This window comes from Chrysochloris asiatica, unplaced genomic scaffold (assembly GCF_000296735.1).
Source record: "Chrysochloris asiatica unplaced genomic scaffold, ChrAsi1.0 scaffold00122, whole genome shotgun sequence".
Taxonomy (NCBI): Eukaryota; Metazoa; Chordata; class Mammalia; order Afrosoricida; family Chrysochloridae; genus Chrysochloris; species Chrysochloris asiatica.
The window spans coordinates 6,240,940-6,266,678 of record NW_006408640.1 but is presented as its reverse complement, the minus strand read 5'-3'; the positions used below and the strand labels follow the sequence as shown (position 1 = coordinate 6,266,678).

The 25,739-nt window shown below is 40.9% G+C and overlaps 1 protein-coding gene across 2 annotated transcripts in view; it reads left to right on the top strand.

Moving 5' to 3' along the window:
• PTPRM (protein tyrosine phosphatase, receptor type, M) overlaps window positions 1-25,739 on the top strand; it is an 840,546-nt gene that overhangs the window by 777,670 nt on the left and 37,137 nt on the right. For both annotated transcript variants that reach the window (XM_006868703.1, XM_006868702.1), the window contains 7 exons: window positions 6,103-6,219; window positions 13,121-13,275; window positions 13,535-13,670; window positions 16,190-16,339; window positions 17,467-17,640; window positions 18,618-18,749; window positions 21,558-21,683. In XM_006868703.1, the coding sequence (XP_006868765.1) occupies window positions 6,103-6,219; window positions 13,121-13,275; window positions 13,535-13,670; window positions 16,190-16,339; window positions 17,467-17,640; window positions 18,618-18,749; window positions 21,558-21,683 (990 nt within the window). The remainder of the gene's footprint in view (window positions 1-6,102; window positions 6,220-13,120; window positions 13,276-13,534; window positions 13,671-16,189; window positions 16,340-17,466; window positions 17,641-18,617; window positions 18,750-21,557; window positions 21,684-25,739) is intronic.

Genomic DNA, 25,739 nt, shown 5'->3' with positions numbered 1-25,739 from the left:
CTCTTCTGACATCCATTTTGACCTCTTCCTTCTTTCTTGTCTTCTCAATGACTTTTTGCTTTCTTCCTGTATGATGTTCTTGATGTCATCCCACAACTCTTCTTGTCGTCGTTCTTTACTGTCTAGTGTATCAAATCTGTTCTTCAGATGATCTGTAAATTCAGATGGGATATATTCATGGCCATATTTTGCCTCTCGTGGACTTGTTTTCATTTTCTTCAGCTTCAGTTTGAATTTGCATATGAGTAATTGATGGTCTGTTCCACAATGTTCCCCTGGCCTTGTTTTCACTGATGATAAGGAGCTTTTCCATCGTCTCTTTCCGAAGATACAGTCGATTTGATTTCTGTGTATTCCATCTGGTGAGGTCCATGTGTAGAGTCGTCTCTTATGCTGTCTAAAGAAGGTATTTGAAATGAACAAATCATTGGTTTTGCAGAATTCTATCATGTGTTCTCCTGTATCATTTCTATCACAAGGCCATATTTTCCAACTACTGATCCTTCCTCTTTGCTCCCAACCTTTGCATTCCAGTCACCAGTAATGATCAATACATCTTGATTGCATGTTTGATTGATTTAATATTGAAGAAGTTGGTAGAATTATTCTAGTTCATCCTTACTGGCTTTAGTGGTTGGTGTGTAAATTTGTATAATAGTGCAGAAGAGGACATGGACATGTCAAATGGATCTTGGCTGATGTTTACTTATGTTTTCTTGACTATAGAAAGTCATTTTACTATGTGGATCAAGGCAAATTATGCATAAATTGCAAAGAATGAGAATTCCAGAACACATCATTGTGTTTATACAGAACTGTACATAGACTAAGAGGCAGTCATTCTAACAGAACAAGGAAATAAATACTGTATGATTTAAAATCAGGAAAGGTGTATGTCTGAGTTGTATCCTTTCACTATACTTAATCAATCTGGACGCTAGCTAGATTATATGAAGAAGAGTGTGGCATCAGGATTGAAGGAAGATTCATTAACAATCTGTTAATATGCAGATGAAACAACTTTGCTTGCTGAAAGTGAAGAGGAGTTGAAGTATTTACTGATGAAGATCAAAGATTACAGACTATGGATTACACCTTAACATAAAGCAAAACCTCTCACAACTGTACCAATAAACAACATCATGATAAAAGGAGAAAAGTTGTCAAAGATTCCGTTTTACTTAGAGCCACAATCAACAACTATGGAAGCAGCAGTCAAAAAAACCATATGATATATTGCATTGGGCATATATGCTGCAAAAGACTTCTATAAAGTGTTAAAAACAAAGATGTCACTTTGAGGACTAAGTTGTACCTAACCCAAACTATGGTATTTTTAGTCACTTCATATGCATGCAAAAGTGGAATGATGAATAAGAATGACCAAAGAACTGGAAAAGGATATGGAATATACCATGGACTGCCAGAAGAACAAACAAGTCTTGTCTTAAAAAGAATACAGCCAGTGTGTGCCATAGAAGTATGGCAAGACTTTGTCTCATGTACACTGGACATAGGACATCATACTTGGTATAGTGTCCATGATCATCAGGAAGTCCCTCAATGACCTGGATTAACAGAGTGGCTGCAACAGTGTGCTCAAGCATGGCAATCATTGTGAAGCTGAGTCAGGATCTGGCAGTGGTTCATTCTTCTGTCCATAGGGTAAAAAATGAGTCAACAACACTTGGAAATAGAAGATTCTTGCATTTGGGAGAGGGTTTTGGTTTGTTTGTTTTATTGTTACATATAGAACAGTAAGCCCTGGTGACACATTGGTTAAGTACTTGACTCTTAGCTGTAACTTGAGTTGTTCAAACCTACTAGCTGCTCCATGAGGGAAAGATGTAATCAAGATTACAGCCTAGGAAACCCTAGGGTGCGGTTCTACTCTTTCCCATAGGATCACTAGGAAACAGCATCAACTCAAGGATAATGGGTTTGAGTATTTGCCTTTTTATGTACACATTGCCCACGTTAGAAGTCACCAGAATGTGCATGCCTTTGTATGATACATGTACATGGTGGTGGTAGTAGTGTGCCATTGAATCAATTCTGACTCCTAGTGACCTTATCTAGGTTTCCAAAGTGACAGATCTTTATGGGAGCAGAAAACTTCATCTTTCTCCTATGGACTGGCTGGTAGATTCAAACTGCTGACCTTTTGGTTAGCCATATGTAACCCACTATGCTACTAAAGGGTGCATTTACAGATACTTCTTAATCATAAATAAACACCTCACAGGATTGAATCTCTGAGCTTGAAGGATTAGGACCATAGTCTCATGGAACATTTGTTTAATATAGTTTATAAAGTTATTTTCTAGTTTGGTGAGTCATGTCTTGCAAGTGGTCATCTACGATACAACTATTGGTCTCTTCTCATGCAAAGCAGAAGAGAAAGAAGGAAATCAAAGACTCGAAGTAAAAAACAAGTCTACAGGACAGAGTCCTCATGAACCATGGCTTCATAAACCTTGAGAAAAGAAAAACTTGTTACCTCTACCAACCATTGTTACTAGGGCCACAAGAGAGAGACCCTGGTAAAATGGAGACAAATGTAGAACAGAACGTCAAATTCCTAAAAATAAAAACAGACCTATTTGAGTGGGTAAGACAATGGTGGTAGTGGTGGTAGTTATGTGTCATGGAGTCGGTTCCAACTCACAGCGACCCTGTACAGGGTTTCTGAGGCTATAAATCTTTAAGGGAGCAGAAAGCTTCATCTTTCTCCTGCAGAACAGTGGTAGTTTTGAACTGCTGACCCTGAGGTTAGCAGTCTGATTTGTAACCACTGCACTACCAGATCTCCTTGGTTAAGACAATAGTACTCCCAAAACTATTGCCCTGAACTTTAAACCTTGAACTAAAATTAACCCTTGTAACTAAATAACACCTTTGCTAAAACAATAATGAATATTACCAATATATACTGTGCTTCTTTAAAAAATCACCTATATAAGATTAGTCAGCAGTTACTTTAAAACTAAGATGAGACTCTAAGGAGACGGGGAAATTATATGAATGGAAATGAACCACCAGAATAGGAATAATGAGAATGTTGGTGCATTATGTAGAATATAACAGCATCAGTGAAAAAGTTGTACAGAAAATGTTGAATGGGACCCTAAACTGCTGTGCCATCCTTCTCTGATAGCAAAATAAAATATTTGAAAGGAAAATAAAAAGTTTCCAGAACCTGAAATATGATTGTAGACAAGGAAACAAAAAGTTGAAAAATGCAATTGAGAGATATTTCAAAGACACGCTTAAACTTGGAAACTGACTAGGTATTTACAATGGAATCAGCAGGGTTTTGAAGGAATTGATGTGGGACAAGGAATTATCTTTTGGACACAGTGCCTTTGAGGTGATGTCAGGGCAATCAAGGAAAGATGTCAACAAAAGAAGCTCGAAATACAAGAGGTCAGCTTGTAAGAAATAGGACTAAAGTAGAAATGAATCCATGGAGAGTATAGGTGGAAGCCCAAACCACAACCAGACCTTCAGAGATGGGAAATTTCTCTACTTGAAAGGACAAGCAGACCAGCCGGGAGCAGCTAGAAAACCAGAAGATAGCTCTTGAAAGAAGGACCTACAGGAAAAATACAAAACAATAAGGGCAGTCTGACTGTTACCACAAGAACATACTGGTGGCTTGCCCGGGAGACATCAAGGCAAGTAATCCCAAGACTAAGACGCAAGGGAAATATACACTTTGACTGACAACCACGCACGTCACCCAGAAGGGGAAGTGGCCGAAGAACATCAACAAAGGGGCAAGCTAAGCCCTACATCGTTCAGCAAACTACTGTGAACCCGGATGGAGACCTGGTCAGCCAGTAGCCAGGCAACATCTGGGGACTTATGGGCTCAGGGTCAGTGACACAGCCACAGAGGTCTAGAGTGGAGAGTGGGGCAGCCAGCCAATATAAAGAGGCCAGACAGACGTAAGAACACCCACACTTGCAGATGATGCCCATTTGACTGGACTTCAATGACTGAATAAACAGAGCTCAACCCTAAGAAGAAAGAAGAGGGGAAAAAAGCATCATCTGATACAATTCGATAAACATGACCTACACCTATAAATGCAGTAGTTCAAAAGAGGAAACAAGTCCCTGCTGCAAGAACGATACCCACCCCCTCCACACAAAGGGTAGACAGGGATGGGCAACTTGGACATTGGCTACCCAAAATGGGGGGAGGGATACAAAGACAAGAAGTGACTGGCTTACAAGCTTTCAAGAGGGAACCTAGATCCAGAGGGTGTGGAGGAAGGTAGAGTCTCCAGTGAGTGCTGTCCAGCCTGTCCAGGAAGGGCTGATGAAACGAAATATAGATGGGTCTCTTATAATGCAATGGTGAATAATTATTATCAGGACTGATTGTGAGGGTTGGAAATCTAAAGATGGACATTTTGTAACAAAGAGGGGAGTGATTAATTTATCAGTCTAGGGGTGGAGGACCCTGGGACAGAAGAGCGAAGAGCAGAATCCTACCCAGAGAGGCAGTGAGGCCTGGGATGGAGGCAGAGAAGACAATGTCAAGAGATGGTGAGGTTGGGGGCTTGGGATCAGGAGATGGAAAGGGGCTGAGGACTGTGGTGGGGGGGGTACAGATTTACAGGGTACACCCCTTGGTTGGGTGAGGATGCATGGACAGGATGATAACTATGCCAACGAAATGATGGATGATGGAATGAGTATAAAGCTGATGTTCTCCCATGTAGACTATCACACAATTCACAATAAAACATTAAAAAAAAAAAAAGATAAAGATGATGAGGGGGCCAAGGTCTTCTGGTCCAGCCCCCAGGAGGGGACCTGAGGCCATATACACATGTATAGGTAAAATAGCCTAGAAGTAGGGAAGAGAAATCCTTGGTGCTCCAAGACATGGGAGCTCAATGTACTGCAATCCCAAAACTAGTCAATAAAATATTGGTTAATAAAATATATAAGGTTAGACTTAGGGGCACAGGGATGCACAATTGATGTTTAGGTGAGAATTGGAAGATTTAAACAGATCTTATATGAAGTAGTTTCATCTCCCTTACCTGAATGTATTATTTGTATGGATATTATGTCTAATCGGGGAACACTCCCTCTATCTAGTATTGTAAAATTGAAGACAAAAAAACCCCAAAAAACCCACTGAACCAATGCCAAGTGCTTCCTTCCAGACTTCATGAAATTTCTGAAAAATAAGCCAATATCCATGAAAACATTCTAAATGGTAAAAAAAATAAACAAAAAGAAAGAAAGAAATGAATCCATGGAGTGGTGGGAATTAGCAAGAAATCAGCATAGAGTGAATACTGAGGAGTATGAACCATATCAGGAGGTGGCCACAGGTGCTCTGCCTGGGTGCCTTGGCTGTTAAGCCAAACAAGTCTCTTGCACATGAAATACCCATAAGTTAGGGACTAAAGATAATATGAAAAGACAGTTTATATTATCAAGTTTTATATATTGAATTTACTCAGATTAAAATCAGACTGTAGTTCTAACTTGCGAAACTGCATGGGTTAATGCACCAGATTGCAAAGCTGTTTGAACTGCAAGGTGGTTGGTTCAAACTCACCAGCTGCTCCTCAGAAACCCTATAAAGGGTCGCCATGGGTCAGAATCAACTCAACAGCAGTTAGCAACTTTAGTGTTGGCTCTGATTTCCTGCTCACCCTTTTCTTTCTCACAGACTGTCAATCAATTTCTGAAATAGGAAAAAACTAAAACTCAGATATTAAAATATTGCAAATTACCTTTTATATTTCCTTTTTCCAAGACATCCTTTGAGTAGAGAGACACAGGAGATGAGTAGTTCGTGTAACTGAGATATTTTAAGATAAATACTATTTGCCTTCACTTTAGACCATTTTCCTAGGCTTTCTCCCACCCCCATTACTCAAATTTTGTTTTTTACTGGAGAAAGGAAGAAAGCATAGGTGACTAAAAAAAAAAAACCCTCTTGAGTTTATAGTGTGCCTCTTGCTTTTGTAAATGCTATGCTCCTGTAAATGTAGTAAGTGATCACTGAGGAACTTCAAAAAACCAAGCCAGACAAAATCCTAAACTCTTAATTTTTTCATGTTTTCTAAAGGTCAAATGCTGCAAATACTGGCCAGATGACACAGAGATATATAAAGACATTAAAGTTACCCTGATAGAAACAGAGCTACTAGCAGAATATGTGATCAGGACATTTGCTGTTGAAAAGGTACGTTTTTTACTACTCTTAAAAGCTATGGATAGATGTGAGTTGTACTATACTAGTGTCACTAACGTATATAAGATAATATATATGGGTCATACCGTAAACACAGGTAACGGATGGTTTCTTAAGATTGTATTTTGGTTTTATAAGAGCTCAGTTTCATCTTTACAACAAAATATTACCATTCAGATTCAACTCAGTGGTGGTGGTGGGTCACTCTATTTGAGTTTAGTGTTTTGCAGTTGTTGGTGTTGAGTCAGGCAGTGCTGTGGTTCTGCTCAGCCTCACCCCATGTGCATGGATGGGTGCCTTCTCTGCAAAGCATTGTTGGACATAATAGAGAATTTCTTATTCTCCCTCTTTCTTCTGACAATAAGCAAATTGCAGTCCATCCCGAGAAGGTAGGTAGATGGTGGAGACACGAGAGAGATGTGGCTGCGGCACACTCTCCCTTCCAATACTCATCTTGCCACAGATGAGGGAGGCACATGCTTTTGTCTCTGAGATCTTTTTTGACTCTTATGTTAAGAGCTGATGCTGCAGAGCTTTGCATTGTGCATCTGCAGTCCCACTAACCTGCTGTCAGTTCTGACTCACTGTAGCCCTGTAGGACAGAGTAACTGCTCGACAGGGTTTTCAAGATGGTGATCTTTACAGGAGCAACAGCTTCATCTTTCTCCCTCACAGCAGCTGGTGGGTTTAAACCACCTACCTTTTGGTTAGCAGTCAAGCACTTAACCTATTGTGCCACCAGGGCTCTTACATTTTGGCAATAATGTGTTCACTGAAAGCCTGCTCTTCTTTAACAGTAGCAGGACCCCTTGGAGTACCCAAGTGCTTGGTGCTTAGTCTTCCTCTCTATAGACTCACTGCATCTAAATGCATTTTGGATTAATAAGAGTCGTTTCAGGAAATCAGGGAAATTGCAGCATCTGCTTATTGGGTAATTTGCTCTGATTTTTAGAACTACCTACGCTAGTTTGCAAATCCATATTTGTTATAGAATCACAAGAATGTAAAGACTTTAGTTCATTTTCATCTCATACGATTAGCATTTTTCTTCTTGGCCTATCTTTTTTAATAAGCAGGCAGGAGGCTTGAAGACTTCAAAGAATGTAGAGTTCTGGTAGGCTCATTTCTTCAAGTTCTGAGCCTCACACTTTGATGTCATTTTTTTTTCCCCCTTCTTAGGCAGGATTGGAGAAAAAAAAAATACCCACATTGAGGAGGCTCTTGGCAAAGATCACACATGAATAACTGCATTAAAACAAATAGCGATAAAAGACCTTCAGTGTTTTTTCTTTTTTCTTTTTAAAAAAATTGTTCTTCCAAAAGCTATCACTTAAGCTCAGAGTTCTTTGAACAATAGTCAGCTCTCTAATAAGCTGAAAATGCATCTCTGATGCTAAAGGAAGGGTTTGTTTGTTTCTTTGCTCTTTTTTTAACCTCTCATTGTATTCTCCTACATCCCCAGCTGCACATAAATGTTTCTGAAATACCCAGTTATTTTAGTCATTAGATAACCAATGAAGAGGTGGTGGAAGGAAGGGAGGAAGGGGAGCTTGTTAATGCATTTGGGGAAATCAAAATGACAAGTTAGTGATTTTCTAACTGGGCAATTGGAATCTTTAAGAAAAACAAATCATTAGTACTCTCGTGGAGCTCTTCACATAGGTTTTTAACTCTCATTAGAAGAGAAAGGAAGGAAAAAAAAAAAAAGAGTCAGCATGTACTTTGGAGATTCCTGCAATTCGGATTCAATTTTTGAGTATGTACCAGTGGGGGCCCTAAAGGTGAAAAAATGGATTTGTGCTTTGCTCTGCAAATAAGTAGATGCACTGCAGTTTTAAAATCGATGAATTCCTGTTTTGCATCTGATTGTGATCCTTCCTTTTCCCCATAGCTGATGACTCAAAGCTAAACAAATTTGAATAAATATATGGTGCCCATCATGTCAGGAGGAAGACAGTTCCAAAGTCTCTGTGGATCAAGGCTCTTGGTTGAACTACCTCTTTTCTATAGCAGGCAAGAAAGAAGCTGAATTTTCCCTACCCAGGAATGCCTGGGGCTTAGAGGGGCCAATGATCCTACTGCCTCAAAGACACAACATGGATAGCATGATTTATTCCCACCACAGATATTGATTAAACACCCACACTGTGCTCATCACGATTGTATGTCTTGGGTTCTTTCTTCCTGCTATATTACATAGAAAAATAAGTAGATATCGCTTTTTATACAGCATGAATACTTTTTGTAATGAGAAATAAAAAATAAAGAAGAGAATGATTGATATCCATTGGGAAGTATCTGGTTTGTGATCACTGATCACTGTATTATTTTCTTCCCCAAATGTACTGGTATTACAAAAAATGTACTGCTATTACAAAATATAATTACAAAATAATATTTTGTAATTACAAATTGAGAAAACACCATTTTAATGAATAAGAAAGAACAATTTCTTTTGTGGATGTTGTAAATAATGAGCACATTACAGAGGAGGGGTGGTGGTTATTTGAGAAACAATTTTCTGACAATCAGAAATTTTACCTTGCTCAGAAAATGAGCCTTGGAGACATCATATAGGGGCTATCTTAAAATGGGTGGAGTTCAGGATTTGGGAATCCCAGAGCTGAAATCTAACAAAGCTTGAAAGGGATATGCTAATTATAATATTTTTTAATGGAGCAAAAAAAAAAAAAAAAAAAAAACCATCACATGGGAGTATAGTGTCCTCTTTGGAATAAATATGTACTACAGGTAAGTTTTCCCATTCATGGAATATTGATCACCAAATTGGGTCCATCCCTGCCAGAGTCAGCATACATAGACACCAGGGGGAGCTCATAGGAAGTTGAAGGTGTTGGGAACAGCCACACGTTACCATGGAGTCCTGGTTTGAACCACAAGATCAGCAGTTCAAACTCACCAACTAAAAATGCCAGCACTAGACTGTAGACCACAAGGTCGGCAGTTCAAATCCACCAGATACTCCTCAGAAACCCTATATGGGTTCACTATGAGTCAGAACCGACTCGATTGCACTTAACAACAACAAATTAGGGATCAAGGAGTTCTTAGTGGCTACTCATTTGGCTGCTAAACACAAAGTCAGCAGTTTGAATTTACCGGCCACTCCGCAAGAGAAAGATGAAGCTTTCTGCTCCTGTAAAGGTTTACAGCCTTGGAAACCCTACACAGAATGGCTATGAGTCAGAACTGACTCGACAGAACAACAATAAAAACAACAATATAGGGACCACAGAGCTTGTTTAGCAGATGACAATGTTGACTGTCATTTGTGATTCCCTAACTGTTTAGTTCCTTAGTACTTAAACTTCATTAAAATACATCATCTCAGGGAGAAGTAAAGCCTCAGCATTTATGGGCTATTAACACTAACACAGATTAACACACTGATAGCAAACAGATCTAATCTTAAACTCTTAATTGTTTACCTCTGCTCATTTTATAAAACAAAAATTCTTCATTTCTTATTTTTTCACTAATATGAACAATAACTGGTAGTAAATGTGATACGGTTGTTGTTGTACTGACGACTCCTAGCAACTCATAGCGACCCCTATGCACAGCAGAAGGAAACACTGCCCGATCCTGGGCCAGCCTCACTATTATTGCTGCCACTTGGCCTATCCATCTCATTGGGGTCTTCCTCTTTTTCTCTGACACTCCACCTTACCAAACATGATATCCTTCTCCAGCAACTGGTTCCTCCTGACAATATGTCCGAAGTATGAGAGACGAAGTTTGGCCATCCTGGCCTCCAAGGAGCACTCTGGCTGCACTTCTTCCAAAACGGATCTGTTGGTTCTTTTGGCAGCCCAAAATTCTCCTCCAACACCATAGCTCAAATGCATCAGTTCTTCTACGTTCTTCCTGATTCACTGTCCAACTTTCACATGTATATGAGGTTTTTGAAAATACCATGGCTTGGGTCAGGCGCAACTTAGTCTTCAAGCTGACATCTTTGCTCAACACTTTAAAAAGGTCTTGTGCAGCAGACTTGCCCAATGTAATACGTTGTTTGATTTCTTGACTGCTGCTTCCATAAGTTTTGATAGTTGATCCAAGAAGAATGAAGTCCTTGACAACTTCAATCTTTTCTCCACTGATATGAATGTTTTTTATTGGTCCAGTGGTAAGGATTTTTGTTTTCTTTACATTGAGATGTAATCCATACTGAAGGCTGTGCTCTTTGATCGTCATCAGTAAATATTTTAAGTCCTCTTCATTTTCAGCAAGCAAGGTTGTATCATCTGCATATCGCAGCTTGTTAATGAGTCTTCCTCCAATCCTGACGCCACATTTTTCTTCATAGAACCCAGCTTCTCGCATTGATTATTTGCTCAGCATACAGATTGAATAAGTATAGTGAAAGAATACAACCCTGTCACACACCTTTCTTAATTTTAAATCATTCAGTGTTCCCATGTTCTGTTCAAACAACTGCCTCTTGGTCCAGGTACAGATTTCTCATGAGCACAATTAAGTGTTCCAGAATACTCATACTTAGCAATGTTGTCCAATACTTGTCATGGTCCACAGAATCAAAAGCCTTTGCGTAGTCAATAAAGCACAGGTAAATATCTTTCTGATATTCTCTGCTTTCAGCCAAGATCCATCAGACATCAGCAATGATATCCCTCGTTCCACGGCCTCTTCTGAATCCGGTTTGAACCTCAGGAAGTTCTATGTCAATGTATACTTGCAGCCATTTCTGTATTACCTTTAGTAAAATTTTACTAGCATGGGATATCAAAGAGATTGTCCAATGATTTCTACATTCCGTTAGGACACCTCTCTTTGGATTGGGCACAAGTATGGTTCTCTTCCAATCAGTCAGCCAGATAGTTGTCTTCCAAATTTCTTGGCAGAGATGAGTGAGTACCTCCTGTGCTACCTCACTTTCTTGAAACATTTCAATTTGTATTCCATCAATTCCTGGTGCCTTGTTCTTTGCCCATTCCTTCAATGCACCTTGGACTTCCTCCTTCAGTATCATTAGCTCTTGATCATATGCTACCTCTTGAAACGGTTGAACATTAACCATTTCCTTTTGGTACAATGACTCTGTATATTCCTTCCATCTTCTCTTGATGCTTTCTGCATCATTCAATAATTTGCCCAGAGAATACTTCAATAATGAAAGGCGAGGCTTGAACTTTTTCTTCAGTTCCCCCAGCTTGAGAAATGCTGAGCGTGTTCTTCCTTTTTGGTTTTCTGATTCCAGATCTTTGCACATTTTGTTGTAATATTTGGCTTTATCTGCTCGGGCTGATCTTTGAAATTTTCTGTTTAGCTCTTGGACCTCCTCATTTCTTCTATTTGCTTTATCACCACTATGCTGGAGAGCAAGTTTCAGTGTCTCTTCTGACTTCCATTTTGACCTTTTCCTTTTTTCTTGTCTTCTCAATGACTTTTTGCTTTCTTCACGTATGATAAAGTTAGTGGGTATTTAATTTTAAGACATGTAACATCAAACTCATGATATCACAAGGAGATAGTATTTGGTAAACATTCCTTGAATAAGAGAAGGAAAGAAGTCAAATTTGATCCCAAAATTATAGTAGCCTTGATTCTGGAAGTAATTTTTCTATTAAAAGTAATATTTTGCTTTCAAATGTAATCTTGACATATAGATAGATTAATGTTGTTATTGTTGTTAAGTGCCATTGAGTCTGTTCTGACTCATAGAAACCCTGTATAGGGTGTCTGAGGAGCAGCCAGTGGGTCTGAACCACCAACCTTGTGGCTCGCAGTCTAGTGCTAATCCTACAGCAACACAACAGGAGTCCCATAGACTCATAGCTAGAAAAAAATCATTGTTGTTGTTGTTACTGTTAAGTGCCTTCAAGTTGGTTCTGACTCATAGTGACCCTGTACAGGGTTTCCGAGGAGCAGCTGGTGAGTTTGAACCACTGACCTTGCGGTTCAGACTGACCTTGTGGTTTTATCCAACCTTGAGGTTCAGCGCTTGTCCTACAACACTACACCAGAAAAATCTTAAGTGCATATCAATCAACTTAATGTCAAAAACTGCTAAATTATCTTTCTAATTGTCTTCCCTTCAGTTCAGTGGTCAGGTAGCCCTCTCCAGTTTATTGAGTTAACATTAAATTCCAGCTAATACACCTCCAGGTTTTTGTGGGTATAGATAGCACCTGTTTCCTACAAGCAGATTATGACACCCATTGATGACAAGAGGCAGTGCCATGCCTGAGGCCTTGTAGTCACCCAGTTGTTGGTAATTAAGTGATCAGGTTCAGTGTTTGCCTGAATTAATGGAGAAAGCTAGCAAACTAAATTGCAAATGAAATTGAGTTCTCTGATGCACCTCATTGGGAAGTAGCCTTCATCCATTCATACAACCAACATTTTTGAACCTCCACTGTGCTGCCTGACCCTTTAGAGGCCCTATACAAAGAGATTCCAGAACCTAAAAGAGCCCCAACAAGGGGCTTTTTCATTCTAGTAGCTAATATCTAGCACCCAGACATCCTTCACTGCCTTGAGGTCCCTGTTCATTGCCTCATCACAGCAAACTGTAAGTTCTTTGTGACACACAATTCTAACATTTTCTGCTTTTTAGAAAGGCACTTAAAAGAATGAAAGAGACCTATCAATTTACTGGAATTGCCCATGTAAATTAGTATTTTGCCTAAACATCACCTCCCTTTTAACACCCACAAACAACTTCCTAAGTGATAAAGCTTTCAAATTATGTATTAAATCTAAGAATGACCTTCTTCCTCAGCATTAGGCAGAGTTTTCTAACCCTAGGCTTACAGTTTTGGGGCACACTGCACTTCCCTGGAGACTCTTGCTCATCACTTATCCCCCTTTGTTCCCCTTCTATGTGTGGCTGGCGGCTTGTGAGCAGAGAGGTATTCATGAAATCCGGGAGATCAGACAGTTTCACTTCACTGGCTGGCCCGACCACGGTGTCCCATACCACGCTACAGGGCTGCTGGGGTTTGTCCGGCAGGTCAAGTCCAAAAGCCCACCCAATGCAGGTCCATTGGTGGTGCACTGCAGGTAAGTAGTGACCAGGGCCTCTTATAAGAAGCACAGTTGCTGATGGGCACAAGGTCTCTTTTGAAGGTGATGAAAATGTCTATTAACAACTAGAGGGGGTGGTTGTACAACTTTGTGAATGTGCTAAATGTCTCTGAGTTTACACAATAAATGGTGAATTTTGTGTTATGTGAATTTCACCTCAATACATGGTTTTAAGGAGCAAAAGCAGTGCAGTGGACCCTTTTCCTTTCATTGATAGACCCCTCTTTTTATTCAGTGCTGGTGCTGGGCGGACGGGCTGTTTCATTGTCATCGATATCATGTTGGACATGGCCGAAAGAGAAGGGGTAGTGGACATCTATAACTGCGTCAGGGAGCTGCGCTCACGGAGGGTGAACATGGTGCAGACAGAGGTACTTGTAGGTCACCCTCAGGCCTGAAGCTCTGGTCCTTAATTCCTCTGTTCCCTCCCCAAGAACCAAGAGGAGAGAAATGAAGCAGTTATCTGCAAACCTTCCTCGAAAGACAGATGACACACCTGGCAACCTCTGTTTTCCTGCTTTCCTTCCTTTATCACTTCCTTCCTTCACTTTATAGAATCTACAGCCATAGCCTAAATGTGTTCCATGTATCTGGTTCATGGCACCAGGTTGGAGTGTCTACATTAGTACTCTCAGTGTTTCCATATGTGTGTGTTTTTTTAAAACTAGCTGGTAAGTAGAGTAAGGTCACTCCTGAGAGTAGCCAGGCATCTGCCCAGTGGCTGTAGGGTAAACTCTGCATTTTGATCTGCTCCATAGGTGCAAGAACAGTAGCCCACTGCCCCTAAAAGTCCTGGGCATTGTCCTGGCACCAGGGGAATATCCTGGTTTGTAGAAGTGTTGTATGCCATCTACTTAACTCTATAAATGAGAACTCAAGATGTATCCAGAATTAAAGTTTTTGAGAAATAGTACTAGGTCCAACTCCTAAGAAAATCATACCAATTTTCATAGACATTACATCCATCGCCTGAAAAATGAAACAGATAGAATAAGGACTAAGTAACGATCCCTTATTAGATTGTGTATTAAAGTTTACAAGAGCCATTAGGAAATTTGATTTCTTTTCTTTTTTTAAACAAAGAGAAAAGAGTCAGTGCTGCTCTTACAGGCACTTTTCTTTAGTAATATTTTGTTTTAAAGACAATGGTGGTGTTTATGTGCCATGGAGTCAGTTCCCAAGGCTATAAATCTTTACAGAAACAGAAAGCCTCATCGTTCTCCTGCGGAACAGCTGGTAGTTTCAAACTGCTGAGATTAGCAGCCCTATTCGTAACCACTATGCTACTAGACAATGTGTTGTTGTTAAGTGCCGTCGAGTCAATTCTGACCCATAGCGACCCTGTATACAGTTTCCAAGGAGCAGCTGGTGAGCTTGAATGGCCAACCGTGCAATTCAAACGGCTTTGCTGTCTGGCACATTAACCCACAGCACCACACCAGAACTCTTGACTAGACAGTAGTGGTCATTTATTTTTAATGTACTTTTACAGTTGATCAATCAAATGGTGCCACACTGATTTTCTTCCTCTGTCCTCTTATTTTAGATGTTGTTTAATAGGATTGACTATTTTTAAGAATTAAAAGTTTAAATTATTTCTAGAAATTGAAAAGTAATAAGAGATATTTACATAATTTTTAAAGCTCTTTACTATAAATGTGATCAAACTTTACTAATTGTTATTGTTGTTGTTAGGTGCCATTGAGTCGGGACTGACTCAGAGAGACTATGCACAGCAGAACGAAACACTGCCCGATCCTGGGCCAACCTCACTATTGTTGCCACGCTTGAGTCCATCAATGCTGCCACTTGGCCAGTCCATCTCTGGGGGTCTTCCTCTTTTTCTCTGACACTCCACCTTACCAAACATGATATCCTTCTCCAGTGACTGGTCCCTCTTGACAATATGTCCAAAGTATGAGAGAGGAAGTTTGGCCATCTTGGCCTCCAAGGAGCACTCTGGCTGGCTTCTTCAAAAGGATCTGTTGGTTCTTTTGGCAGCCCATGGCACTTTCAATATTCTCCTCCAACACCAAACTCAAAAGCATCAATTCTTCTACGGTCTTCCTTACTAATTAGATGCGGGGAAAGTCAGTTTCAATTCAGAATGAGAGGATCCGTTTTTAAACTGTGGATTCATTTAGCACACATACAAGAACATATATGAGCTTTTGTAATTATCACATTTGTCAATGTTCTAAAACAAGTGGCTCTAATGCTGGCAACATTTCATTTTTGCAACAGTGTCAAATGTCCCTGGACCATATTTATAAGAATAATTTGATTAGCAAATCTTATTTTCACTGTGAAGTTAAAGTTCTACTCATTTTGCGCTTGAAATATTGAATTGCAAATTTGTGGCACCAGGTTGTTTTTTAAGCCATGTTTACTGTAGTATTACAGAGCTTGCTCTGCTATTTATCCATGCTCTGATAATGTAGTAGTTATGAATCGGGCTGAATACCTCACTGTCAGCAGTTCGAAACTACCAGCTATTCCACAGGAGAAAGATGCGGCTTTCTGCTCCCGTAAATATTTACAGCCTTGGAAACCCTGTGCAGGGTCGCTATGAGTCGGAACTGACTGCATGGCACACCATCACCACCACCAATTGCTTTTATTCAATTAGTAAGATACTCCTTCTTTGAGTCACTGTTTGTCCATTCCTCCCTTTGTCTAGCCACAATGGCCTGTCAGGATTAGTTTATCCACTGTCCTAGTAATCAGGCTTTCAGACCACTTTCCTTTCTGTCAGAAATGCACTGTCCGTGACAGACCATCGTTCTCTGGTCTGGATTGTGTGGAGTTAAAACACACTGTGTCATCCCTCCCTTCTAATTCCAGTCACCTGGATTTTTCCGTCACTAACTAATCCTATCTGCTTCACCAGGAACAATATGTGTTCATCCATGATGCAATCCTAGAAGCCTGTCTTTGTGGAGACACCTCTGTTCCTGCTTCCCAAGTGAGGTCTCTGTATTATGATATGAACAAGCTGGACCCTCAGACAAATTCAAGCCAGATTAAAGAGGAATTCCGGGTAAGCCATGCCAAAGAGACAGATAGATTGGCTGTAACCTTGCACCTTATGCAGGATCTCAAAGTCAGCCCTTAAACCTTTGAACTAACAGCTGGTTTCTCAGTCTCAGCAGTATTGACATTTGTTATTGTTGTTAAGTGCCATCGAGTCCATTCCAACTTGTAGCAACCTTTTATGGAGTTTCTGAGGTGCAGGTGGTGGATTTGAACCGCCACTCTTGCAGTTCAAACCAACCCTATGGTCCAGTGCTCATCCTACAATTTGGGACCAGACGACTCTTTGTGTGGCGCTGTAGGATAAGTACTGAGCTGCAAACCATAAGGTCAGCAGTTCAGACCCACCAGCTGCTACTCAGAAACCCTATACAGGGTCAGTATGTATCTGAAATGACCAGATGGCACTTAACAACAACAGTTCCTTGTTTGGGGTACTGCCCTGTGTTTTAGAACATTTAGTAGCATCTCTGCCTGTACCAACTATAGAGCAATAGCACCATCACCGCCACTCCACCTCTAGTGATGACAACCCAAACTGTGCCCATATATTACCAAATGCCCCCAGGGAGGGGGAGGCTGGAAACTGACTGATAGAGAACCACTTGTCTAACAGAGCCATTTCCTCCCCTGGAAAGCAAACACCAACGTGTCACAACACACCCTGGACCACTTGTTCATAGAAATGGGCATTAAGCAGACTCTCTAGGTAGTATTTCTTCACTGAATAACTCATATTCCAGTTTTATCTATAAATATTCCTGGTTCTAGGGCCAAACTCCAAGGTCTTACCTTCCAAATCTCCAAATGTCCAGCTCTCATCAGATTTGATGGCATTTAATCCTAGGGATCCATGTGGCTCTTAGGCCTCTGCCTCTGGCCCTTTTGTCTAATGGGCACCATCTGTGAATGTGATCCAGGGAGTGAACAGAAAATGAAAGTCTACTTGTGTGTGGTACAGCCACCATTTATAGGTGCGCGAGTGTCTGTGTGTACAATCTGTGTATGTGTGTGTGTCAGTGAGGGGAGTTGGGGACTGTCTTGTAGTTAACTACAGGGAACTTGGGTCTTTTCAACTGAACATGAGATAAATGTCGAGCCATCTCTCCTTCATGTCTGTCTTTGGTTGTGTAGACCCTAAACATGGTGACACCAACGCTGCGTGTGGAAGACTGCAGTATAGCGCTTTTGCCGCGGAATCATGAGAAGAACCGGTGCATGGACATCCTGCCACCAGATCGGTGCCTGCCCTTCCTCATCACAATCGACGGGGAGAGCAGCAACTACATAAATGCTGCTCTCATGGATGTAAGCCCTCTGTCCTCCAGACAAACAGGGAAGCCTTGTTCTCACGTGGGAACAGGGCCCTCTGGTTCTTCTCAATCTGTGTCTCCTCTCAACACAAACTATCTTTTCAGCCAAGTGCATTTCAGATCCTACCTGTGTTTTTGTGTCAGGGCTTAGGGTTTTGGTCCATCAGAGACAACTGATCCGAAAGTATTGATAAATGAAACATGTCCTGGTTACTCTAGGAGCACTTCCATTTTTAACCTGTTGACCAAAGAGCAAGAGACAGCTATTAAGTCACTGAGGCAGTGAGGTGGGATAATGTGGTTTAAAGCATTATTTGAGTCTCCTGCCCTCCCAGCTTTGGAAGTAATTAATGTGGGGGGAGAATTGCCTGCCAGTGCAGATCCTACACTACTCATTATTTCCTGTTAGCCTATTTACCGTAACTAAATGAATTGAACTTGCTATTCAACTGATGGGAGAAAAATGAATGAATATTTTCAGAGCTAATGTGGAAATTTTCATTCTGTCAGAATGATATCAGTAATAGTGGACTTTTTTTTTTTTTTTTTTTGAAACTCACCAGACCTAGAAAGAACAACTGAATTCTTTTATGACAGAAATAGGTAGCACTTCACACATACAAAGACTACGCAAGTGGATTTTAGGGAGGGTAGAACTATTTTAACTATGTTTATTGTTAGAGTTAAATATTCTACATTAATGTAATTCTGTATAAGTGTGATATACCCTTCTACCAGAAATAATTCATAAGATATATTACATTTTCTTGATACCAAACTAGGAACATTTTATTATTGTTAATTTTCAGATAAGTTCACATTCAGTCTATTGTGGTGTTAACAATGGTAATACAATTCAACAATTGATAAATATGATCAGTGTTTTGTGCCACAAGTTTCTATGTGTACAAAATAGCTTTTCCCATAGCATTTTCCTGAGTATGTTTGGATCTTTCTGGTTTGTGTTTGCAGAGCTATAAACAGCCATCAGCTTTCATAGTTACCCAGCATCCTTTGCCAAACACAGTCAAAGACTTCTGGAGGCTAGTCCTGGATTATCACTGCACGTCTGTAGTTATGCTAAATGATGTGGATCCTGCCCAGGTGAGACTCACCAATTTCTGTAATCAGAGTTCATGCCACAGGGTCATGCCCGGTTTAACTTTGTGTGCCTGTGACAAGAGCAGGCACCAGAATCAAACCATAGACACAAGGCAACTGCTGCAAACTGTGATGCTGAAATGTGAGTGTGGAAAAGCAGGTGGAATCAGGGTTTGCAGCCGAGAGCTAAGATCATCGATAATGGGAGTGACAGGGCAAGACGAGTCAGACATGGGGCTGTCCCAAAAGGGTGAGAATGCCGAGTGGAGTGGGGAGGAGGTACTGGGCAAGTCAAAACTGAACAGGAACCTGCACACATCAAAGCTGACAGCAGAGCAGAGCAAACTAGAGAGCTGGAAAGAAAGGCTTCAGCACGCATCATAGCCCTTGGTCCCATTCCTGTAGCATTCATGTGCTTTCTGGGACAGCTTACCTTGAACCTGCAGGTAGAGATAGTCATGGGGCTGGGGGTATGACAAAGAGGTTCAGAGAGAGGCAAATGATTTTAAGGGACAATAATGCCTTTCATTATGAAAAGATATTGAAAAGAATGAAAACTAAGGCTTGGAGATAAGAGAAGCTCCGAAAGATAAGTTTCTGTGCAGCTCCTTTTCTTAAATCCTTTCTTCTGACGAGAAAGACTTGGACAGTGAAAACTCAGTGTTACTAACAGGGTTAGAAGTGTTTCTCCAAAAGCAGTTTTCAGTTGAAGCATTACTGCAGTGGTCCTTTAGGAACTGGAGTTGTTGTTACATTTGATGCTTTGAGGTTAGGTAATACCAACAACAGTGTAACACCATGAGTAGGATGTTCTTGAAAGCTTGACCGTAACATGTTTTAAGAATAAACTTACCCTGGAACCAAGTTAATTTACTATTTAATAGAGAAAAATTATTTCAAACTGAAAAATAAAGAGGTCTAAACTATTGCAACTTCCAACTGGACAAGGTTTGTCCCCTAACATCAATTTGGGGCCACCGATTTACCAATAAATACCATGGACATTAAACCCAATTCTCTAATGTTTTAAATTATGTTTGAGGCACAACATTCTATGTATTGTCAACTCCATCCCTAAAAGCTAGTTAATTAAATAATAATGCTACTTATTCTCATTTAGTCCTTTGCTTAAGAAGCTTAAATATTTAGAACTCTCTCCAGTGATCCTCTCAGAAGGACAGACTGCAGACATTTTTTTACAACATACAGACACCAGGCCTGAGGGAGTTTAAAAGATGTACCCAAAGACACAACTCAAAATGGAGTTTTAGAGTCTAGTTTTCTAATTTAAAATGCCATAGGTTAAATTTCTTTAATATCAGACAGTTACAGGATAAGGGATGTGGTCCCAATTTATTTAAAATAATACTTTCAAACATTTCTAAAGTATGATGAACTCAATTAACCTAAAAAGCACCTTTGGATATCTTACTTTAAATCTTAATCACAAAATCAGAAACTTCAGTTTCATCATGGAGAAAAATAGTGCTATTTCAGTTAAGCTGCTGTTAACTGAAACCTATCTTGCAACCTTGAACATAAATCAACCTTTTCAACCTTTGACAATGAGATTTCAGATTCTTTAGAAAGTAAAATTCATAAAATGAAATCCAACAGCAGATTCTCCTTTTGTAGTGCCAAGAGGTTCCACCGTCACTCATCATTCAGCTGAGATGAGGTGACACGCTTGGGTCTGCTCTGAGCCCAGTAGGTTATAAAATAAAGACGTACCCCGCCCCCACAGCCCATGCCTCACCACAGCCATTTATTATCCCTCAGGTAAATCAGGAAGGTAAGATAAAGGCTATACTCCCAACAGAAGTTTAGGTTCAAACTTTAGAAGCCTATTAGAGAAAACTCTAGGCATTTCTTTCTCCACCACCACCCCGACTCCCATCTTTTTCAACCTTTATATTTGTGTTGTTGTTGTTTGTTTCTAAGTGCCATCGAATCCATTCTAACCCACAGCGACCCTGTATAGTGTTTCCAAGGAGCGGCTGGTGGATTTGAACCACCAACCTTGAAGTTCAAACCGACATTGTGGTCCAGTGCTTATCCTATCACACCAGGGTTAGCAATTAGTGTTTTGTGGAAATGAAGCACTTCTCTCATAAGCCACTAGATCCAGCATCACTCATACCACATGAAGTTGCCTGTTACATCACAGGATCTTCAATGCTTGGGGTTTGGGAACGTAGAAAATTGTGTTTTTAGTTAAAACCTCTTCCAGGTAAAACAGCAAAACATTTACTCTCACAACACCAGGTTTGTTATATCAAAACTGGAAGGGGTTGGATCAAAACATGAAAATGTACTCCAACATTATTATCAGTTCTAAAATGTGGCACAAAATAACTCTGTTACCAAAAGTGATTATAAACTAGGGTGCAACCCTACGCAGTGGAGGGTGGAGATAGATTTTCATGTGAAAAGGTCCATGTGCCATCTTAAGCATCTTAACTCTTGTAATGGTAGCCAGCAGCATCTCCCCAGAGCCAGAAAGAGTTTCTTCAGCATGCAAAAGAGATCTTACAAAGATATATATATATATGTAGAACTGTATCCCTAGCACCCCTTTGGAAAGCAGGCCCCATGAGTAAAGGATGTTTTCTGAGAAAAGAAATAAAAAATGACTAGAAGGACAGGAGAATTGGCCAACAAGACAGACCTGAAGTATACTTGCCAGAGGAAAGACAATGAAATGAATCAGTGAAGTACAAACAATCACTGAATGCTTATACTGACCTTATCCAAAGTGAAAAGTAAAATTATTCTCCTAATTAACCTTGCATTTCTGTGTTTGGGATTCAGTTGTGTCCCCAGTACTGGCCAGAAAATGGCGTTCACAGGCATGGCCCCATTCAGGTGGAGTTTGTCTCTGCTGATTTAGAAGAGGATATCATCAGCAGGATATTCCGCATTTACAATGCCGCCCGGGTAAGTGTCGTGGCCAGTGCCCCTTCTTATGTTTTCATTCATTTTGTCATTCCTCAGATACTTAGAGTGCTCACTCTATGCCCAGCACTGCTCTCAGAGTTCAGAATACATCAGTGAACAAAACCAGGCTCCCTGACCTTATGGCGCTTACATTTTCATAGGAGAAGACAATAATAAATAATGTATGTAATAAATCAAATAGTAGTTGTTGTTGTTGTTAGAGCTGTTGAGTTGGTTCAGATTCATCGTGGCCCTGTAGAGGGTTTCAGAAGTAGAAGGTAAATGCTAAAGAAAAGCAAAGAGAGGCCAGGAAGTGCCAGGGTCATAAGCAGGAGGGAATGCTAGTTTCTTTTATAAATAAAGTTCATGCTATTGGAGCCAAGACCTAAAGGGAATGAGGGACTCTCTGTAGATGTGCCCATCAGTATAAAGGTCTGAAGGTGGGGCTTGGCCAGATGAGGGTCTGGAGCGGGCACAGGCAGGAAGGAGGACAAGGGAAGGAGGGCAGTTTACCTAGAGTGGGTGACTGGGGAAGGCCTGAGGAGTGGAGGTCACGTAGGGCACTGTGGGCAGTGGGCAGAAAGAACTTAAGTTCTTGCCATCACAGGATGGTGATTAGAAGAACTGTCATTGTGGTTAAGTGCTATTGAGTCAGACCCAGGCTTCCGAGGAGTGGCTATTAAGTTTGAACCACCAACCTTGCGGTTCAAACAGACACTGCAATCCAGTGCTTATCCTACAACACCGCAGAGTAACATTCTTCAAATTACATTTTACAAGGAGCCTCTGGCCTCTGGGAATACACAGTATAAGATCAGCCCGGAGGCTATTGCTATCCTCCTGGTTATAAGGGACAGTGGTTGGGACCACAGTAAGAAGTAGGCAGATGATGATGTACTGTGAAGGTACAGCCAAAGGCCAGAAGTACGGCTCCTTGAGACTGTCCAGACAACTCAGAAGAGAGGTCAGCAGGCATCAACATGCGAAAGCTGTGGGCGTGGCAAGATTGGGGCACGGCAGCACAGGAAGAGGGTCTGCAGTTCAGTTTTGGGCATATCAGACTAAGATGACTATGAGACTTGCAAATGGAAATAGCAGGTCGGCAGCCAAATATACAAAGGTGAATTCAGAAGAGAGATCTGGGCTGCTGATAGAAATCTATGACTTAAATATCGGTAGTTTTTAAAGCCATGGGACTGAATGGAATCTCCAAGGAAGTGAATAGAGAGAGAAGAAAATGGGACTGAGGGCTGAACCTGGCTGCACCATCACTAAGAAACTGTAGAAAAGGGGGCTGAGGCAGAGGTGCAGAGCTCAGAGATAAAGGAAAAGCAGCCAAGAGAACAAAGTGGGACAAGAAGAAAGGAATGGGCTGGGCCAAATGCTGAGGCCACACAGAGGCAGTTCACATGATTCAGCTAAGGTCACAATAGAATAGTGTTGCTTTTCCACATGTTGTTGTTATGTGCCAAGGAGTCGGTTCTAACTCATAGCGACCCTGCACAGGGTTTCCAAGGCTGTAAATCTTTACAGGAGCAGAAAGCCTCATTTTTCTCCCATGGAACAGCTGGTAGTTTCGAACTGCTGACCGTGAGGTTCGCAGCCGGATTCGTCACCACTACGCTTGTTGGTGTTAAGTGCTGTCAAGTCAGTTCCAACTCATAGCAATACTCTCTCTATAGGGTTTCTGAGAAGTGGCTATTGAGACTGAACCGCCGACCTTGCAGTGCAAAGCAACTTTGCAGCACCACACAAGGACTCCTTTTAATCCTGTGGTGGTGTTGGTGGTGTGCCTGAAGTCGGTTCTAACTCATAGCAACTCTGCGTAAGCTTTCCGAGGCTGTACGTCTTTATGGGAACAGAAAACCTCATCTTTTCCCACAGAACAACTGGCACATTTGACCTGCTGACCTCAATGTCAGCAGCCTGACTCATAATTCCATTTAATTTTGACAAAAGATTGGTTACCTATTGATACCACAGAGAGATTCAGACCAGTAAGCAAAACCACATTAGATTTACAGGAAACACAGAGTAATCTATGTCACACCAAGCTTACAGACATCTCCAGTTTCTAATTGTTTTTTTTAATTTAATTTATTGTGACTTGGGTGAAAATTTACAGAGCAAATTGATTTTCCATTCAACAACTTTGTTTCATGACATGATTGCAATCTCCATAAAGTAGCCACTTTCCACTTCCTCCCTGTGTACACCGTTTCCATTGATACTGCTTTCCTATCCTTCCCTGCCTTCTAAGCTTTACCACTGGGCAAATGCTGTCCTTTTGATCCCCTATGGCAGATTGTTCTAAGGAGTACATAGCTCCCTGGTGTTACTGTTCACCTCGTAGTCCTATTTACTATTTGGCTAAAAGTTGAGCCATGGAGGTAAGTTCAGTTCCAGGCTTCAAGGATTACTAAGGTTCCACCAGTTTCCATCCAGCCAGTAAGCCTGGTCATTTTGGTAATTTTGAGTTTTGTTCCACATTTTTCTCCCACTCTCTCCAGCTTTCTATTGTGATGCCTTTCAGAGTAGTCGGTAGTGATAGCAGGTACCATCTAGTTGTACTGGAAGCTGAGATTCCCATGGTCCATTAGTCCTTTGGACTCCTGGTGGGGTGCTGTAAGATCAGTACTGGACTGTGAACCACAAGTTTGGCAATTCAAACCCCCAGCTGCTCTTTGGAAACCCTATACAAGGTTACTATGAGTTGAAACTGACTCGATGGCACCTTACAACACCACCACCACCAATAGTCCTTTGGACTAATTGTTTCCTTGCATCTTTGATTTTCCTCAGTCTTCTTCATTCTGGTTGAGGAGAGGCTAATTGTTGCACCTTAGATGGCTACTTGCAAGCTTTTAGGACCCCATTTGCCACATACTAAAGGAGAATGTTGAACACTGTCTCTGTGGACCGTTATGACAATTGACCTTGATGCTCCCCATGACTAGGCTCCTGAGCCCCGGGCAAGTGGCCAGTTCCCTCAAGGTGTTTGTTTATGACTAAAAAATTTTCATAATTATGTCCCCTACAATGTTCAGGGGTGATTTACAGTACTTATAAATACATATGAGCAGGCTTCAAAAAGTTCGTGGAGAAATGAAATTTAAAAATCATTTTGATTCCATTTTTCCATAAACCTTTTAAAATCATCTTGTATGTAGAAATGTTCTCTGTAAAACCTATATATACAAGGGTAAGTAAAAAAAATGATTGCTTCTAGGGTTGCAGTTCATTCATTGTCTTGTTGTTGTTGTTAGATACCATCGAGTCAGTAATGACACATAGAGAACGAATGCACAACAGAGTGACACACTGCCCCGTCCTGCACCAGCCTCACAGGCCTTGCTATGCTGGAACCCACTGCTGCTACCACTATGCCAGTCCCTCTCATTAGGCTTCTTCTGCTTTTTCTCCGACCCTCCACTTTACCAAACATGATGTCCTTCACCAGTGACTAGTCCCTCCTGATATGTGCCCAAAGTGTGAGAGACAAAGTCTGGCCATCCTGGCTTTCAAGGAACACTCCGGCTGTACTTCTGTCAACACAGATTTGTTTCTTCTTTGGCGGTCCATATTACTTTCAACATTCTCCTCCAACACCATAACTGAAATACATCACTTCTTCTGTGGTCTTCCTTACTCACTGTCCAACTTTCACAAACAGATGAGGTTATAGAAAAAAAAACATGGATTGGGTCAGGTGCACCCTTAGTCCTGAAACTGACATTTGCTCTTCAACACTTTAAAGAGGTCTTGTGCAGCAGATTTGACCAATACAGTATGTCACTTGATTCCTTGACTGCTTCTTCCATGAGTGTTGATGGTAGATCCGAGCAAAATGAAGTCTTAGACAACTTCAATCTTTTCTCCATTTATATGGCTGTTATTTATTGGTCCAGTGGTGAGGATTTTTGTTTTCTTTACATTGAGGTGCAATCAACACCAAAGACTGTGGAAGGAGCTCTGGTAGCGTAGTGGTTACGAATCGGGCTGCGAACCTTAAGGTCAGCGGTTCGAAACTACCAGCCGCTCCGCAGGAGAAAGATG